Consider the following 19499-nt stretch of genomic DNA (forward strand, 5'->3'; position numbering starts at 1 on the left):
GCATAACCTCACAGTTTCCTGCATTGATTTCCATCTGTCAACTCTTCTAGTCTCCAAGTTCTTCTGCAGCCTCCTTGCTTCAACACTACCCGTCCCTTCACCTATCTTTGTTTTATCTGCAAATTTAGCAACAGACCCCCTAGTTCCTTCATCAAAATCGATAATGTATAACACGAATAATCCACAGAACCTCTGTGAAAGTCCACTAGTCAGAACTGCCATCCTGCCAGTCAGCCAAACTTCAATCCATGCCAATATCTTACCCCAACACCATGGGCCCTTTTTAGCAGTCTCCTGTGCAACACTTTGTCAAAGACCTTCTGGGCACCCAAATAGATTATGTCCTTTGGCATCCCTTTGTCGAACATGCTTGGTACCTCCTCAAAAATTTCTAACTAACTTGTCAGGCATGACCTCCCTCAATGAAGCCATGCTGACTCAGCCCAATTTTCCATGCATTTCCAAGTACACATACACAATCCTTTCACTGAAATTCCAAAAATCTCCAAAACCCAAAGTCTTTTTTGTGAAGTTTTTTTCTGCATAACAAGTTTGTTTGGCGTGCAAACAGGTTACCTAACTCCACACCCACTCGACTCAGATGTGACGTGGTGGCAAGCCCAGCACTGGCAGGTGTCAATTGCGTGTCAGCACTTAGAATAGGCACATGTGGGTCCGCTGTTTGTTTTTTTTGTTTCACTGTGAAAATGTAATTTATTCCAAATTCCAAAAAATTCTGAATTCCAGAAAACAGCTGGCCCCAAGGATTTTGGATAAAGGATTGCGTACTTCGCAATCTCATCCTTAATAATGAACTCTAAATTCTTACCAACGACTGAGGTCAGGCTAACCGGCCTATAGCTTGCTGTCTTCTACCTCCCTCCCTGCTTAAACAGGGGTGGACATATTAGCCATTTTCCGGTCCTCTGTGGCCGACACTTGACTCCACTGATTCCTGAAAGATCATCACCAATGCCTCTATAGTCTCCTTAGCTATCTCCTTCAGAACTCTTGGGTATAGTCCACCTGGTCCAGGAGTTTTATCCACCTTCAGACCTTTCAACTTCCCCATCACCTTCTCCTTAGTAATGGTTATAGAACTCACCTTTGCCCCCTGACTCTTTTGAAGTTCTGGTATGCTGCTGGTATCTCCCACTGTAAAAACAGGTGCAAATTACGAATTTAACTCCTTTGACATTTCTTTGTTCCCATTACTACTTCTCCAACCTTATTTTCCAGTGGTACAATATCCATTCTTTCCTCTCTCTTACTGTTCATATATCTAAAGAAAATCATCTTTATAGTACCTGTTAGCTTACTGTCAAGTTTTATCTTCTCCCCTGCTTCTGTTGTTTTTGTCCTTGGCAAATAGCATTAAAGAGAATCCCAAGGAATTTTATGCAAGACTGTAGCTAGGAAAAGGGTAGTCCATTTAAGGACAAAAGAAGGAATTTATCTGTGGAACCAGAGGAAGTGGCTGAAGTCTTTAATGTATAATTTACATTGGTATTCACGCAGCAGAAGGACATGGATGATAAGGTAAGGGAAGGGTATGTTGATATTCTCTGGCATTGTTAATAGTAAGAAGGAGGCAGTGTTGGGTGTCCTAAGAAAACATTAAGGTAGATAAGTCCCCATGACCTGATGTGATTCATCCTAGGATACTGAAGGAGCCAAGGGAGGAGATTGCTGGGGCCTTGTCAGATATTTTTGTAACTTCTTTAGCCACAGTCAAGTTCCCAGAAGATTAGCTAATAGCCAATGCTGTTCCCTTATTTAAGAAGGGTAACAGGGATAATCCAGGAAATCATAGGCCAATGAGCCTTTCATCAGTGATTGGGAAATTATTCGTGAAAATTCTCACGAACAAGATTTACTTTCATTTAGAAAAGAATAGAATTATTAGAGATATTCTGCATGGCTTTGCGTGGGAGAAGTTTTGTCTTTCAAACCTGACTGAGATAGGGAAGGTATTGGAGAAATTTCTGAAGGTGGGAAACTATTGGAGAAAATTCTGAAGGAGGGAGTTAATACCCACTTGGAAAGTTAATTAGTGATAGTTAGCATGGCTTTGTCAGGGGGCAGGGTCATGCCTAACAAACCTGTTAAATTTATTGAAAATGTGATCATGTGTGTAGATGAGGGAAGTTCAATTGCTGTAGTTTACATGGATTTTAGCAAAGCTTTTAACAAAGTCTCACATAAGAGACTGATTAACAAGGTTAAAGCACATGGAATTGAGGGAAACTTGATAAGATGGAGAAGAAAGTGGCTTAGTAATGGGACACAAAGGATAATGGTAGAAGGCTGTTGGAGTGACTGGAGGCCAGTATTCAGCAGTGTACCACAAGGATGTACTTGGGATCCTTATTGTTTGTTTTGTACGTAAATGATGTACATGAAAATGCGAAAGGGAATTTTAAACAAATTTGTGATGACACCAGAATTAGTGCAGTGGTTAATAGCAAAGAGGATATTTGTAGGTTGCAGTAAGATATAGAGGGGTCAGTCAGAATGGCAGATGGAATTTTACCCTGGTAAGTACAGAGTGGTACGCTTTGAAAGAAGAAACAAGATAAGGAAGTATTTAATGAATGACAGGACACTGGGTAGCTCAAAGGAACAGAGGGATCTTGGAGAAATTATTCACAGATTCCTAGTCAGGCCAAAGTAATGTGTTGAAAAATGTGATGCTGGAAAAACACAGCAGGTCAGGCAGCATCCGAGGAGCAGGAGAGTCGACGTTTCGGGCATATGCCCTTCTTCAGGAATGAAGGGCTTATGCCCGAAACGTCGATTCTCCTGCTCCTTCAGATGCTGCCTGGCCTGCTGTGTTTTTCCAGCATCACATTTTTCAACTTTGGTCTCCAGCATCTGCAGTCCTCACTTTCTCCAAAGTAATGTGTGCAGTTCTGGCCACCTCACTACAGGAAGGATGTGTTAGCTCTGGAGGGCATACAAAGGACGTTCATTAGGAGCCTGGGAGGAAGAAATTGAATTATACGGACAGACTAGTTAGGTTTGGATTGTTTTCTTTAGAGCAGAGAATATTGAAGTGTGTAAGATTGAGGGGTATAGACAGGCTGACTAGAGATCTGCTCCCGTTGTTTAGAGGGTCAGTCACAAAGGGGCATAGCTTTAGGTCAAGGAGGCAGGAGATTCAGAGGGGATTTGAGAAAAACGTTTTCACTCAAGATGGTGGTGTGAATCTGGAATGCACTGTCTAGGAAGATAGTGAAGGCCGAAACCCTGGACTGTTAATCCAGAGAACCTGGGTTTGAATCCCACCATGGCACATGGTAGAATTTGAATTGAATAAATATTTAGATTAGATTAGATTTTTTTTAGATTACATTACAGTGTGGAAACAGGCCCTTCGGCCCAACAAGTCCACACCGACCCACAACCCACCCATACTCCTACATTTACCCCATACCTAACACTATGGGCAATTTAGCATGGCCAATTCACCTGACCTGCACATTTTTGGACTGTGGGAGGAAACCGGAGCACCCGGAGGAAACGCACGCAGACACTGGAAGAACGTGCAAACTCCACACAGTCAGTCGCCTGAGGCGGGAATTGAACCCAGGTCTCAGGCGCTGTGAGGGAGCAGTGCTAACCACTGTCCCACCGTGCCGCCCACCAAATATCTGGAATGAAGAGTCTAATGATGACCATTGTTGATTGTCTGAAAAACCCATCAGGTTTACTGTCCTTTAGGGAAGGAATCTGCCATCCTTACCTGGCCCTCTGGGATGAGCAATTTAATGCTGGCCTAGCCAGTGAGTCCTTCATCCCATGAATGAATTTTAAAAGAGTTGCAAAAACCTATCAACATACTGAAAGCAAAACTCAAGGCCTGTGAGAGCCTGACCCCAGCCACTCATAATTCTTGTGTCTTCCTTTAAACAAAAATCCCAGGGAGAATTTAAAGCTGTTTACCAACTGCCTGTTAGAAGTAGACATTTTGGTACTACTGTGACAGCACCCCTCTGCAAGGGAAACGGGACAGAACACATCTCTTAAAGGCACAATATTGTCACAATATGTACACAGATGATTTGGAAGAAAATGAAGGTGGTCTGCTTCCTAAGTTTTACAGATGACATGAAAATTGATGGAGTTGTGGATAGTGAGGTAGATTATCAAAGGTTAGAGCAGAATATATACCATTTGGAAGGTTCTCTAGAAAAATGGCAGATAGAGTTTAATCTGGATAAATGTGAGGTAATGTCAGTATCTCTGACCCTCAGCCTTTTTCTTCAGCCAGGACTCCCAGATTCGACCAGATTAACGGCCCCAAACAGGGAGCTCATATTCTATTATTTCCACCTGGCTAACATGGTTCCAATCGCTATAGACACAAAGAACTTAAGTGCATCAAGGCTTTGCCGAACCTCTCTGGAGTAATCTAGTTGTCCCTTCCCCTCACTTGTCTCTGTAACTCTGCAGTTTTATTTCCCTACCCTCATAGTCAGCGATTTCAGATTATTACCATACAAGGCATTGAAAAGATAAAAGGTTCTTCCTCTTACTCCTTCCTTGCCTATGTGTGGCCTAAATTATCGAATCTGTGTACCTTAGTCCTTCAGCAAGGAAATAACTCTTGGTCACTAAAGGTCAGACCATCTTATCAGCTGCCCTCTAACTTCCTTCCCTCAAACTGCCAGACCAAACCTCTGTGCAAACATACATGTTAGTAGCAGGAGCAGACCACTCAGCTCCTCGAGCCTGCTTATCATATAATAATATTCTGGATGATTTGATTGGTCCACATTTACATTCCCTCCAATAACCTTTCATCCATTGTCCTTGAAAATATTCAAAGTTTCTGCTGCCACTGCTTTTTGAGCGAGAAAATTCCGAAGAATTATGAGTGACTGGGTGGAAATTCCTCAACATCTGTTTTGAAATGGGCAATGCTTTACCTTAAACAGTGTCTCCACTTTTAGAATCTCTTCAGGAAGCATCCTTTCCAAATGCATCCTTTCAAGACCCCTCAGGATCTTGCATGATTGACTCAAGTAATCCCTTACTCTTCTAAACTCCATTGGTTACATAACCAGCCTGTGCAACCTTTCCCTCATTAGACAACTCACTTATTCCAGGTATTGGTTTCATGAACATTTTCTGATCTGCTTCCTACGTATTTGCATGTTCCTTTAAGTCAGGTGACAAAAATATTGGTACACAATATTCCAGATGTTGTCTCACCAGTACTGTGTAGAGCTGAAGCATGTCCTCCCTATGTTTGTGTTCAACTCCCTTCACAAAAAAAAAGTTTTTGTTTAATTATTGAATTAGTTGGTTGTATCTGCATATTAACTAACTTTTGTGATTCGTAGCTGCATTTTCTTCATGGAAAGCAGTCCTATTTTCTCCAAACAAATTTGTACATAGAGTCATAGAGTCCTTCTTAAAATCTCACAATATTTTTGCCTCAGCCGTGAATTCCGCAGGCTCACAGCTATCTGGGTAAAGAAATTTCTTGTCATCTTTCGCAGGGTGCACAGATCCTTCTGTAAGTCTGAGCTCTGTAGTCTTTCCCCATTTTGCTCATAGTTTAAGAAGAAATGACTAAGATGACAAGAAATTTCTTTACCCAGATAGCAGTGAGCCTGTGGAATTCACGGCTGAGATTTCAAGAATGACTCTATGACTATGTACAAGGATAGATTGGAGAAAATAGGTCTGCTTTCCATGTATATAATGCAGCTAAGAAGAAATTTGATGCAAGTTTTCAACATCAAAAAAATTGGGAAGGAGAGGTGATTTGCAAAAGAAGAAAATATGACAAGAAAATCGTCTTACATCAAGCAATTAGGGACTAGCTTGCACTACCAGGAAATATGGCATTGGCAGATTCAATTGAAGTATTCAAAAAGGCATTTGTTGATTATTTCAATGATCTGTAGGATTATATACAGAATTATGAGAAAAGAGCAAGAGGGCGGTCGGAAGCCAAGATGCTCGTCCAGAGAGTTAGTGCAGACACAATGGGCTATCATCCCAGTCTTAAATGATTCATCCCTTCATTTTGAAGCAACCATTGTAACCAAGGAGTCACCTCTATGCCTACTCTGACAAGCCCTTTCAGAAACTTGTGTTTCACTGTGATCACCTCTTATTTAAAATTTCAGAAAATATGTGCCCATTTATTCAGTTTCTCATCATAAGACAACTCTCTCATTCCAGAAAGTAATCTAGTGACTCTTCTCTGTGTGGTCTCCACAACAAGTTTCTTTGATATGGTGACCTAAATTGTGCGCACAGCGTCAGGTATTATTTGAAAAACATGCAGCTATGATTGAATATATAGATCCTTCAATGTATTCCAGTGCAGAGTTTGAATGGTTTGTAAATTAATTCTGAGGATGAAGTAATTATGTTCAGCAACCATTTTCAATTATTGGGCTCCTTTCAGCAGAGAAACCGGAGTTATCGACCTTTCTTGCTGTTCCTTCAGAATTGTCTAAACAATCATTTCTGTGATTCCCTGATGCCTGATGACTTCACTGTATGCCTCAGATTAACTGCTTGAAGCATCCTTTTTGGTTGCTGCTTCCCCAGAACAATTTGGCATCACAACAAAAAGGCCTTTAACAGTCCAGTATTGTTCTTTTTTCTTTAATTTAAAAATGGTAACAATATTAATGTAAAGTGCAAGAGCTGCACTTTATTTCAGTTTTGTTTCTTTTTCTTTTATAGACCATGCTTCAGAAGTGCAAGTGGTAATGATGTTGACAGAGAGCTGCAAACTGCGTGGACTTCATCACAGGTAAACCGGATTCTTTACAACGTTAGGCTGTGGAGGCCTAATTGTATATGTTTAATAAAGAAATAGATTTCTAGACACTAAAGGCATCATGGGGTATAGGGAGAGAGCAGGAGAGTAGCATAGGGATAAAGGATCAGCCGTGATCAGATTGAATGGTACAGCAGTCTTGGTGGGCCGAATTGCTTCTTTTCTGTGTTGTTTGTTTTTAGGAGTTACTTAAGATGGAATTATAGTGTGGGCTTTATACTGTGTAATTTGTGATGGGATATTTACTGATTTCTTCATGTAAACTGGGAAGGTATTAAATGTTTTTATTACACCCATAAGCCACACTTTATATTCGCTTATAAGTCTTTCTTCGCAACTATTTAATATTATAAATGCCATTTATTTTTCAGATTTTAATAAATAAAACCTTAACATTGCTGATCGCCTTCCAACAGGACGCTGCCTGAACAGGCACTGATCTGAGTTTTTGTTTCAGGCACATTAAGGCCAAGCAAGGACAAATTGTTCTCTGCCTATTAATAATAAAAAAAACTGACTGAAGAATAGAATACTGAGAGTTGGTTACAACGAATTCTATGGAATACCACAGCGATTAATATTGAAAACTTGAGTATTATCTGATTTATGTTGAAGCCAAATCCAGGCTGGTCAGTGTTGGAGTTGATTAAAAAAATTAGGAGAACCTGAGTCATTTTTTTGCCACAAACAGGATTCACCTTATGAAATGTAACCTCGAATCACTGGCGCAAATCCCGAGATGGTACATAATATCCCCTATTAACACGCTTGAACAAGTCAGTGCTGTTGTTACCATCACTAAACTGAACCAGAAGAAATGCATACATTCTTACAGCCTTTCCCATGCTGCCCCACTGTCCACATACCTTTTGCTTCCCTTTACTTAGGGGCTGAGATGGCAGATTGTGAGCCAATAACTCTTTCTGAGTTCTCCTTTCGGTCAACAGTTTATTAATTCATTGTGCTCAACTAAGCTGTTGCACTACATAAACATGAAGCATGAAGGCATTAAGTCAGTCCTGCAGTCCTACCTCAGGGCAATTCCCCCGTGGGCATTCCTGCCTAGAACTAACTTGGATGGAAGTGGGAAGGCATTAGATATCAGATCCAATGACAACATGCCTTATTGTTCTGGCCTTTTGTCTCTTGTCTCCTGCAGACTTAGAAAATTATGTTACTTAATTCTGTTTCTCTCAGTCCAGTGCTGCCAGACCTGTTAAATATTTCTGCATTTTCTGTTTTTATGCCAAAAATAAAGGTTACATTTCTGAGATTTAGAAAGTCAAAGGTGATTTAATCCTACTTTGCATGATAAACATGGGCGTGGCTCAGAGCAGGGGTTGGTAAACTATTTCCACGAGTCAAGAAGTTTAAGACGAAGGGACATAGGCTGAAAATAAAAAACAACTAAATCTTGCCCTTTCAGAAGTGAAGTTAGGAAGCACTCCTAAATTCTGTACATGAAGAGTAACAGAAGTTGAAGCTCTGTTTGGGAAGATAGTCGATCATTTGTTAGAACTGGCATTGGTAGAGTTTTGTTCATCAAGCCGTATTAAGGATTGAGGGAGGGAGAAAACAAGTTTATGGATTTTGTTGGAGAAAGTGAGGACTGCAGATGCTGGAGATCAGAGCTGAAAATGTGTTGCTGGAAAAGCAACACATTTTCAGTTATGGATTTTGTTCCCAAATGAGACATGGTCTCATTCAAATTTGGAATAGGCCTAAAGGAGTAAGTAAACAAGTCCTGTTTGTGTGTTCCTAAGCATTCTGATTTTCAGTGGTAGTTCTGAAAACCTGCACTGCAGAAAGTAATATTTCTCCTCTTCACATCATAAATTTCTGTTTGATTGTCTGACTGTCTGATTGCCAGTCACTTGCAAAACTGGCTTCTATCTCATGGCCACAGCCAAATGCATTATAAATGTAAATTCCAGTCAGAAGAACTCTTTCATTTGTTATTTTTGTCAATGGCTTAAATTACGGTCAAATACTAAATGCGAGAGATTGCCTCATCAATTGTGAGACAGATGTCATGTGTTAATATGTGCTGGTATGACGTTATACATCTTGAAAATCACTTTTAATTAAATAGATTCTGTGCCAGGAGAAAGCACAAACTTCAGTACAATGTCAAAGATGGAAACTTTTCAGAACTATCTATCCAGTTGGTAGATAGAGAATTTTCTGTCAAATTTTTATTTCATGTCCTGTTGGAGCGCACAAGGATCTATCTGCTCCTCTTATTTCATATCCATGCATTCCCCCTTGGTGCCATCAGCTACAGATACAACATCGGGTTCCACATGTACACTGATAGTCTACTCCTCTCACATCCTTGCACTGCCTTTCTTTGATAACATTGTTTGCCTGACATCCACATTAGGTGAGTAAAAATTGCTACTGTCACCCTGAAATAGCAGTCAAGGGATCTTTAGATGACATTTTTATTGCCTGTTTGTAGACGAATGTTTGCAGTTCAACATAATTGATGCAATTGACCTCTTGAGTTCCAAATGTTTGGCAGGGACAGCGAAGAGTCTACTGTTAAGTACACAGCACAAATCAGTGATAGTTAAAGAAAAAACTAGTTAAAAGGAAAAATTGTTAATGCATGTTCCACAGTATTTCATAGTAATTGAATTGCATTTAGATGCAATCATTGTTGTGCTGGGATGTATGGCACATATTAAATTCATGACCTGTAATCATCCTGATTGCAGCAAAGTGCAAGCTGAGGTATATTTCAGTCCTTGGCTTTTGGTTGATAACTGATGGAATTGATCTTCAGTTGTCATTTCGTTCCGGTAATTTGAAAAGAATGCAAAGCCTTAGGGGCACAAAATGGGTTGGTAGGGCACAGCCAGTTGCTTGTCCATGTGGGTAGTACATCTTTGAGTTACTTGAATTGTGAATGCTGTAGTGATTAATGTAATTCTTGAGCATCTGTGAAGTAACTGCAAAGACTTAAATGTTCTCCTTTGAAATGCTGTTTGATCTTGGATTTCACTATTTGCATGAATTATTTGAAAAACATCCTCATTTTTTTATTGGAAGCTATTGAATGGTACCAATAACTACATTGTTTAAGGATTGAAAATTGAATAAACCTTTTAGTTTGATTATTACAGTCACAGTCTTTAACTTCGGAAATTGCTTCTCCAAATTGAACTTTAATCAATGAATACAAAGTACCTGTTTTGGCCACAGTGCAAGCCAACTTGAAATGCTTTTCAACCCATTTCTTATTGAGTGCAGGCTTCCAAAAGTTACCCATAAAAGAGATATAAGTCATACAGCATTTATAGGCTTCAAAAAGGTTATCAGTTAAAGAGTCAGAGAGTCCTACAATGTACAAGCCCTTTGACCCACCATGTATATGCTGACTCACAAACATCAACTATGCTAATTATTTTTACCTGAGCTTGATCCATAGCCTACTGTGCATTTTATGTATTCATCCAGATGCTTCTTAAATGTTGCGAGAGTGCCTGCTCCACCACCTTCTCAAGCAGCACATTTAAAGTATCTACCATCCTCTGGGTGAATTATTTTTATCAGGTTGCCACTAAACCACTTGCTCCTCTCCTTAAACTTGTGCCTTCTGGTCTTAGACACAACTGCCCATAGGGATGATCGACTCTGTCTATGCCTCTCATAATTTTGTGTACCTCAAAAAACCCTCCCTCGACTCCTCTGCTGCAAGGTAAACAAGCTCAGCCTATCCAGTATCATCTCATAGCTGAGACTTTTCATCCCAGGCCAACTGGTGAATCTCAAGTTGAAAAATGTGACGCTGGAAAAGCACTGCAGGGTTAGGCAGCTTCCGAGGAGCAGAAGAGTCGACATTTCGGGCATAAGCCCTTCATCAGGAATGTGAATCTCCTCTGCACCCTCTCCAGTGCAAAAGTGCCCTTCCAATAGTGTGATGACCAGAAGTGTACACAGTTTTGCATCTGTGGCTGAATCAATGCCTTATAAAGTTGCAACAAGACTTCATTGCTCCTATATTTTACACCTTGGCTATTGCAGGCAAGCATCCCATACGCCTCCTTCACCACCTTGTCTACCTGTATTGACACCTTCAGGAATCTATGCATAGTTCGTGGAAGTTGATTGCAAAATGAGAATTCTGGACATATGATAGATTCTGGAGGAGCTATAAGCACATAATCATCAATTGCTCCATATAGAAGAGAGTTCCAAACTTCAATCATTTTATGCATGTTTCTGATTTCACTTCTAAATGACATGGCTGTAATCTTCAGATCATGCCCTTGCCCCAGAACCTCTAAGAACCAGAAATAGAATACATTGGGTGAAACTATCTCTTCCTGCTCATATTTTGAAAACTTTAATTAATTCACTCCTTACTCTTCTAAATCAAAGGAATACAATCTCTTTTGTTTAATCTCATCCCAGAGCTTAACCCTTGGAGTCCATATAATTTTCTATTAAGTAAGCTTGCAGGACTACAATGATGGAGTTGGGACATTAGACTTACTGGAAAGCCCTTCAGAATGTGGGAATGGTCTCAATAGAATGAAGTTATTCAGTACCAAGCCATAGTGATCCTGACTCCCAAAGTCTGCACTGCAGTCCATCCAAGACTGATATATCCTTTCATAAGTGACTTGCCCAAAACTGCTTAGAGTTTTCCAGGTGTGGGACTGGCCAGGACTTTGTGGCTAAAGCTTGCCTTCCACCCTTTTGTATTCTGGCCCTCAAGTCAAAATCTAGCATTCTATTAATCTGTTTTAAATTTTATTTTCTGACTTGTTCATGACATTTTAATTACCCATTTTCATTGTCACTTTAGACCTCCACTGTATCTAGCCTTGTGCCTTCTCGATAATACTCAATTTTATCATTTTCAAAATCCAAATGCACGATTTTGCATTTGCCTATTGTATAAGATCAAAGAAAATGTACAACCCAGGAACAGGCCCTTCAGCCCTCCAAGCCTGTGCCAATCCAAATCCACGGTCTAAACCTATCGCCCAATTCCTAACCATCTGTATCCCTCTGCTCTGCACCTACTCGTGCATCTGTCCAGACCCACCTTAAATGAATCTACTGTGGCAGCCTCTACTACCTCTGCTAGCAACGCGTTCCAGGCACCTATCACCCTCTGTGTAAAGTACTTTCTTGTGTTTCCCCTTTAAACCTTTCACCTCTCACCTTGAATGTGTGACCTCTCGTTATTATATCCCTTATCCTGGGAAAAAGCTTATCTCTATCCACTCTGTCTGTACCCTTCATGATTTTGTAAACCTCAATCAGGTCCCCGTCAATGTCCTTTTTTCTAATGAAAACAATCCTAACCTACTCAACCTTTCTTCATAGCTCGCACCTTCCATACCAGGAAACATCCTCGTAAACCTTCTCTGCACCCTCTCCGAAGGGTCCACATTCTTTTGGTAATGTGGCGACCAGAACTGTGTTCTAAATGCGGCCAAACCAAAATGTTGTACAATTTTAACATGACCTGCCAGCTCTTATACTTAATACCCCGTTCAATGAAGGCAAGCATACCATATGCCTCCTTGACCACTCTATCCACCTCTGCAGCCACCATCAGGGTACAATGGACCTGAACTCCCAGATCTCTCTGCTCATCAACTTTTCCCAAGACTCTTCTGTTTACAGTATAGTTAGCTCTAGAATTAGACTTCCCAAAATGAATCACCTCACATTTGCTACTTCTCCACCTAACTCTCCAGTCTGTCGATATTCTCTTGTATTCTTTGACATTCCCCATGCCTTCTGCTACTCCAGTGTCGTCTGCAAACTTACTGATCAGACCAACAGTGCCCTCTTCCAGATCATTTTTGTATATCACAAACAACAGTAGCCCCAGTCCTGATCCCTGTGGAAAGCCAGTAGTCACCTTTCTCCATTTCGAGTAACTCCCTTCAACAACTATTCTCTGTCTCATGTTGCTCAACCAGTTTTTTTATCGATCTAGCTAGAACACCCTGCACACCACGTGACATCACTTTCTCCATTCGTTTACCATGGAGAACCTTATCAAGTGCCTTACTAAAGTCCATGTATATAACATCTACAGCCCTTCCTTTATCTACCAACTTGGGCACTTTCTCAAAGAACTGTATTAAGTTGGTAAGGCATGATCTACCCCACACAAAACCATGTTGTCTATCACTGATAAGCCCATTCTTTTCCAAATATAAATAGATTTTATCCCTCAGTACCTTCTCCAGAACTTTTCCACCACTGACGTCAGGTTCACTGGTCTGTAGTTACCTGGAATATCCCTACTATCCTTCTTGTACAGGGGGACAGCATGAGCAACCCTCCAGTGCTCCAGCACTTCACCTGTGTTTAAGGATGCAACAAAGAAATCCGGCAGGGCCCCAGCTATTTCCTCTCTCTCGCCCCTCTCAGCAACGTGGGATAGATCCCATCCGGTCCTGGGGATTTGTCCACCTTAATATCCTTTAGCCTACCTATCACATCTCCCCCCTCCTTATGTCAACATGATCCAAAGTATAATTCATTTTACAGTTTTGTTATGTATTAAATCAATACCTAGACCTTTACACTTCTTTACACTGTACTATTTATGGGGCTACCTACACTTGCATCATTGTACAAATCTAAATATATGTCTTTTTGTGTTGCCAACTAATCTATGAATGAATACAGACAATAGTTGAGACTCTCAATACAGATCTTTTCAAGACACCATTTGTGATATACTGCCAATTTAAGAGTGCATGGTATTATTTATTTCCTTCCACACAACAAATTTACGAGGATTTCAACTTTTAGCTAACAGTGACCTATTGAAAATTGTAGCAAATGTCACCTGAGAGTCAATATAATTAGCATCCGTAGGCATTCTCCAATCCACTACTTTTGTTCGGTGGTTCCCAACGTGTTCAGTATCTAGGCACACTTCAATGAGACAAACAGTTCGATGAAACACGCCGTTTTTTCCAATTGCTCAGAAAAGTCACAGAACAGATCGTGAGAATTTTTTACAAAAGAAGTACAAGCAGGAGTAGGCCATCTGGCCCTTCAGTCCTGCTCTGCCATTCACTAAGATCACGGCTATCTTTTTGTGGCCTCCGATCCACTTCCCTGGGCTCTCACCATATCCCTTTTATCATTCAAATAAAATCTACCTTAGTTTTAAAAATGTTTACTGAAGTAGCGTCAATGTCTTCACTGGGCAAGGATTAACAACACTCTGGGTGAAGAGGTTCCTTCTCAATTCAGGCCTAAATATGCTCACCCTTATCTTGAGGCTATGCCCTCTTGTCCTAGTCTCACCTGCCAGTGGAAACATCCCCTCTACTTCTATTTTATCTATTCCCTTCATAATTTTATATGTTTCTGCAAGAGACCCCCCACCCCCCGTGGATTTTTCTGAATTCCAGTGAATATAATCCCAATCTACTCAATCTCTCATAATCCAACCCCCTCAACTCCTAAATCACGCTAGTAAACCTCCTCTGCACACCCTGCAGTGCTAGTACATCCTTTCTCAAGGAGACCAAAACTGCACACAGTACTCCAGGTGTGGCCTGACCAGCACCTTGTACAGCTGCAGCCTAACCTGTCTGCTTTTAAATTCAATCCCTTTAGCAATGAAGGACAAAATTCCATTCGCCTTTTTAATTACTTGTTGTACCTGCAGACAAACCTTCTGTGATTCATGCACAAGGGCACCGAGGTCCTTCTGCACAGCAGTATGCTGCAACATTTTACCATTCAAGTAATAATCCTATGATTCCAGCATTACTAGAGAGGTTTGCAACATAGTATATATATAACAACTTATCTATTTCTTTTTTAAAATCTATTTTAAGATCTCTATCAGTGACTTTTACTAAAAAAAATTCAAAAAACATTTACCTTAAAATCTGTGCTGGATAGGCCAGTCCAACAGTCATTGAAGAATTGTGCACCTCTTTACTGCGCGTGTGCAGTTCCATCTCCTCCCAGTGATATAGTCCTTAATCATTGTGCTTGTTCAAGTCAAATGTGTATGCGCAAGCAAGTTGCATAATGAGCAGATTTCTCACCTTCCACATATGTGTAATGCTGAATCTCCACAAAGCGGAGCTGCTTTCAGGGAACGTTTTGGAAACTTCTACCTGGCACACCAATTGAAAACCTCTGTTTCTGTCAACTGTTATTCTCTCTGATCAACTGAAAATTTTCAAGGTGTTCAGTCACACGATCAATAATCATGCACTCAAAATTTCCCAGCAACAAACGTTTGTCTAGCTGGTCAATACTTTCCTGGTTTTCTTCTCTCACCTGTGTGAAGTTTGCACGTTCTCCCCATGCTGCGTGGGTTTCCTCCGGGTGCTCCGGTTTCCTCCCACAGTTCAAAGATGTGCAGGTTAGGTGATTTGGCCATGCTAAATTGCCTGTAGTGTTAGGTGCATTAGTCAGAGGGAAATGGGTCTGGGTGAGTTACTCTTCTAAGGGTCGGTGTGGACTGGATGGGTCGAAGGGCCTGTTTCCACATTGTAGGAAATCTAAATCTAAAATCTTTAGCATATGGAGGTTATTGGGCTAGTGTAGGTTAGGTAGGCTTCGGTCGGCGCAACATCGAGGGCTGAAGGGCCTGTACTGCGCTGTAATTTTCTATGTTCTATGTTTTATTAGAAAGCAGAACAACATGCACAATTTTCCAATCTAACGTCCTGTCCCTGAATTGGATGAATTTTGAAAGGTTATGGTTAGAGCAATTTTGCTTTAAAAGTCCATTAATTTCTCCATCAGTTACCTTGCTTCATTAACTTTGTAAGGATCTGTTCCTGATTCAGTTTTGTTGATAATTGTTACTCTTATTAAATAAATGCATGCGATAAAATCTTGTAACTCCAACAAATTCAGATGATGTTCCATTCGCTCTCCTCTGTTTCACTGCACAGTTGTTTGTGTCCTGCACTTCACTTAGAGTCTTGTTGTTTTATATGCATGTTATCATTCTGGAGCTATGGAGAGTGCTAGTTTAGAAGCTCTAACTTTGTTTACATTATATGGCTGACCACGAATCTCTCCTGCTGTGTTACCCTTGGCCCTTGGCATGTGTGAGAAGGATTTGCAGGTAGATAATTAATCTGTATGCTCATTTTATGAACACGTCTTCCTGAATCAAATCCTGGAATGAGGCCTGAAACCTAATCAGAGACAAGGATACTTACCCATTGTGTTCCCTGAATTCAGACTCCCTGAATTGTTTTGGTCATATAATATAGTTATGTACTTTTTAGAGTGTAGGTTTGCTCGCAGAGCTGTAGGTTTGATATCCAGACGTTTCATTACCTGGCCCAGGTAACATCATCAGTGACGACTTCCAAGTGAAGCGAAGCTGTTGTCTCCTGCTTTCTATTTATATCTTTCTCCTGGATTGGGTTCCTGGGTTTTGTGGTGATGTCATTTCCTGTTCGTTTTCTGAGGGGTTGATAAATGGTATCTCGATCTATGTGTTTGTTTATAACGTTGTGGTTGGAGTGCCAGGCCTCTAGGAATTCTCTGGCATGTCTTTGCTTAGCCTGTCCCAGGATAGATGTGTTGTCCCAGTCGAACTGGTGGTTTTTTCATTCGTGTGGTGGGCTATGAGGGAAGAGGGGGTCGTGTCTTTTTGTGGCTAGCTGATGTTCGTGTATCCTGGTGGCTAACTTTCTTCCTGTTTGTCCTACGTAGTGTTTGTGGCAGTCCTTGCATGGAATTTTGTAGATGCCGTTGGTTTTTGTCCATAGGTTGTACTGGGTCTTTTAAGTTTGTTAGTTTTTGTTTGGGAGTGTTGGTGGGCTTGTGTGCTACTAGGATTCCGAGGAGTCTTAGTAGTCTGGCTGTCATTTCTGAAACTTCTTTGATGTATGGTAAGGTGGTTAGGGTTTCTGGCTGTGTTTGGTCTGCTTGTCGTGGTTTGTTCTTGAGGAATCTGTGGACTGTATTTTTTGAGTATCTGTTCTTCTTGAATACATTGTATAGGTGGTTCTCCTCTGTTTTCCGACTGTGCAGCAGTGTGTGGTGGCTCATTGGAATAGTGTTCTGATACAGTTTCGTTTGTGTGTGTTGGGATGGTTGCTGGTGTAGTTAAGTATTTGGTCAGTGTTTGGCGGTTTTCTGTATACGCAGGTTTGTAATTCTCCCTTGTCCTTTCTTTTGACTGTAATGTCCAGGAATGCGAGTTTGTTGTCTGTTTCTTCCTTCTTGATGAACTTTATGTTTGTGAGGGTGTTGTTGATGTCTCTTCTGTCTTGTTTCATTTTGTGATGACAAAGGTGCTGGTGTTGGTGTCTGCGAGTAGTGCATTGGCTTTCTCTGTGTAGTCCCTTCTGTTCAGGATGACTGTGAGGTGACCCTTGTCTGCAGGTAATATAAATGATGTTTTAGTCATTTTTGAGGTTTTCTAGGGCTTTCTTTTGTATGTTCAGTTTGTTTTCTTCCCTCTTTCGGCTCAGAGTAGGAGCAACTGATCGTTTGTTGTGTTTCTTCCGTGAGTTTTTTGTCCTTCAATGTGGTTTCTAATGCCGCTAGTAAATCGTTCTTGTCAGCATCTCGGTAATTGAAATTTAATCCTTTTACTAGTACCGCTTTTTCTGTGTCTGATAGGGTTCGGTTTGATAAGTTCTTTATCCATGTCCCTATGTTATCGGTTTTGTCTTTGTGAGTTTGTGAAGTTTTTTTCTTCAGGTCCCAATTTTTCTTTATCTGTGTTTGTCATTGTTTGGTGTTTATGGCTCGTTCTACCGCCAAACACTGACCAAATACTTAACTACACCAGCAACCATCCCAACACACAAACGAAGCAGTATCAGAACTCTATTCCAACAAGCCACCACACACTGCAGCACAGATGAACTTCGGAAAACAGAGGAGGAGAACCACCTATAAAACGTATTCAAGAAGAACGGCTACTCAAAAAATACAGTCCACAGATTCCTCAAGAACAAACCACGACAAGCAGACCAGACACAGCCAGAAGCCCTAACCATCTTACCATACATCAAAGAAGTTTCAGAAATGACAGCCAGACTACTAAGACCCCTCGGAATCCTAGTAGCACACAAACCCACCAACACTCTCAAACAAAATCTAACAAACTTGAAAGACCCAGTACAACCCATTGACAAAACCAATGTCATCTACAAAATTCCATGCAGTGACTGCCACAAACACTACGTAGGACAAACAGGAAGAAAGTTAGCCACGAGGATACACGAACCCAGCTAGCCACAAAAAGACACGACCCTCTCTCCTTTGTAGCCCTACACACGGATGAAAAAAAACACCAATTCGACCTGGACAACACATCTATCCTGGGACAGGCTAAGCAAAGACATGCCAGAGAATTCCTAGAGGCCTGGCACTCCAACCACCACGCCATAAACAAACACATAGATCTAGATACCATCTATCAAGCCCTCAGAAAGTGAACAGGAAATGACATCACCACAAACCCCAGGAACCCCATCCAGGACAAACATATAAATAGAAAGCAGGTGACAACAGTTTCGCTTCACTTGGAGGTCGCCACTGATGATGTTACCTAGTCAGGTAATGAAACGTCTGGATATCAAACCTACAGCTCAACGAGCAAACCTACACCCTAAACCTCAACCTGAGCTACAAACCTTCACAAACCTTGCAGTATTGTACTTAGAATAGCCTGAGAAATCTGGTTCAGATTCAGTGAGAGGAATTATGCAATATGTCACAAATACTAAGACCAGTGTTTGACTTCATTTCTTTACTATTATTCTCACTTTGTTTCTTCAAAATTTGAATTTAAAATTTGAGCTTTTTGTGTGATTTGGAGCTATTTGTCACCAATCATGGAGCAGCATATCTGATATTATATGTAACCGTTCTCATGTGTTGCATGAGTTTAATGCCTTTAGTGTGCTAGTTTGGGAAATAGGTTTAGAAAAATGTTGTTTTTTTTTAGCAATTAATGTTTTGCTATTTTCTCTGACCAGAAACCTGCTACCTATCAATCATGTTTGCATAGAAGATGGGGAGAGGCCTATTGTACTGCTGCCCTATCTCAACTGGGGGAACCTGAAACTCTTCCTTCGACAGTGCAAGCTTGCTGAGGCCAACAATCCTCAGGTAACTGCTGAGCAATAGAGGTAATCTGTGCACTGCACAGCTATTACAGTTAAATGTTGGATCCAATGAAGCAGCTAGGATCTATTATCTCCTGAGTATAAATACTTTGTGTTCATAGAACAATCTGTTGAACTTGGGCCTTCCCATTGAAAGAGCTTTTCAATTGGTTCCACTCCCCTGATCTTTCCTCAGAGCTCTGCAATTCTTTTCCTTTTCTGGAATTTATCAGATTATCAGTTATGAAGAGAGACTGGATTGGCTGGGTTTGTTTTCCTTGGAGCAGATGGAAAAAAAAATGGAATATGCTGCTCAAGAGGGTGGAAGAGGCACATCTCCTTGTAACATTTAAGAAGCATCTGGATGAGTACTTAAAATGCCAAGACATAGTAGGCTATGGACCAAATACAGATAAATGGGATTAGTGTAGTTGGTGTTTGTTGTTGGCATAGATGTGGTGGGCTGAAGAGCCAATTCCTATGCTGTAAGATTCTATGACTCTAATTTTTTTTGGACAGTTTATATTGAAGCTGCTGTCAGTGATATATTCCAGATGACCACAATTCGCAGTCTAATTTTACTCATCTTTTCG

General features: G+C 40.8%; 1 protein-coding gene across 5 annotated transcripts in view; it reads left to right on the forward strand.

Moving 5' to 3' along the window:
* The window catches only part of ryk (receptor like tyrosine kinase), a 283193-nt gene that overhangs the window by 164899 nt on the left and 98795 nt on the right, over positions 1–19499 (forward strand). For all 5 annotated transcript variants that reach the window (XM_072573228.1, XM_072573230.1, XM_072573229.1 and 2 more), the window contains 2 exons: positions 6712–6781; positions 18778–18910. In XM_072573228.1, coding sequence (XP_072429329.1) covers positions 6712–6781; positions 18778–18910 — 203 coding nt within the window. The remainder of the gene's footprint in view (positions 1–6711; positions 6782–18777; positions 18911–19499) is intronic.

Source organism: Chiloscyllium punctatum, chromosome 6, assembly GCF_047496795.1.
Source record: "Chiloscyllium punctatum isolate Juve2018m chromosome 6, sChiPun1.3, whole genome shotgun sequence".
NCBI classification, from domain to species: domain Eukaryota; kingdom Metazoa; phylum Chordata; class Chondrichthyes; order Orectolobiformes; family Hemiscylliidae; genus Chiloscyllium; species Chiloscyllium punctatum.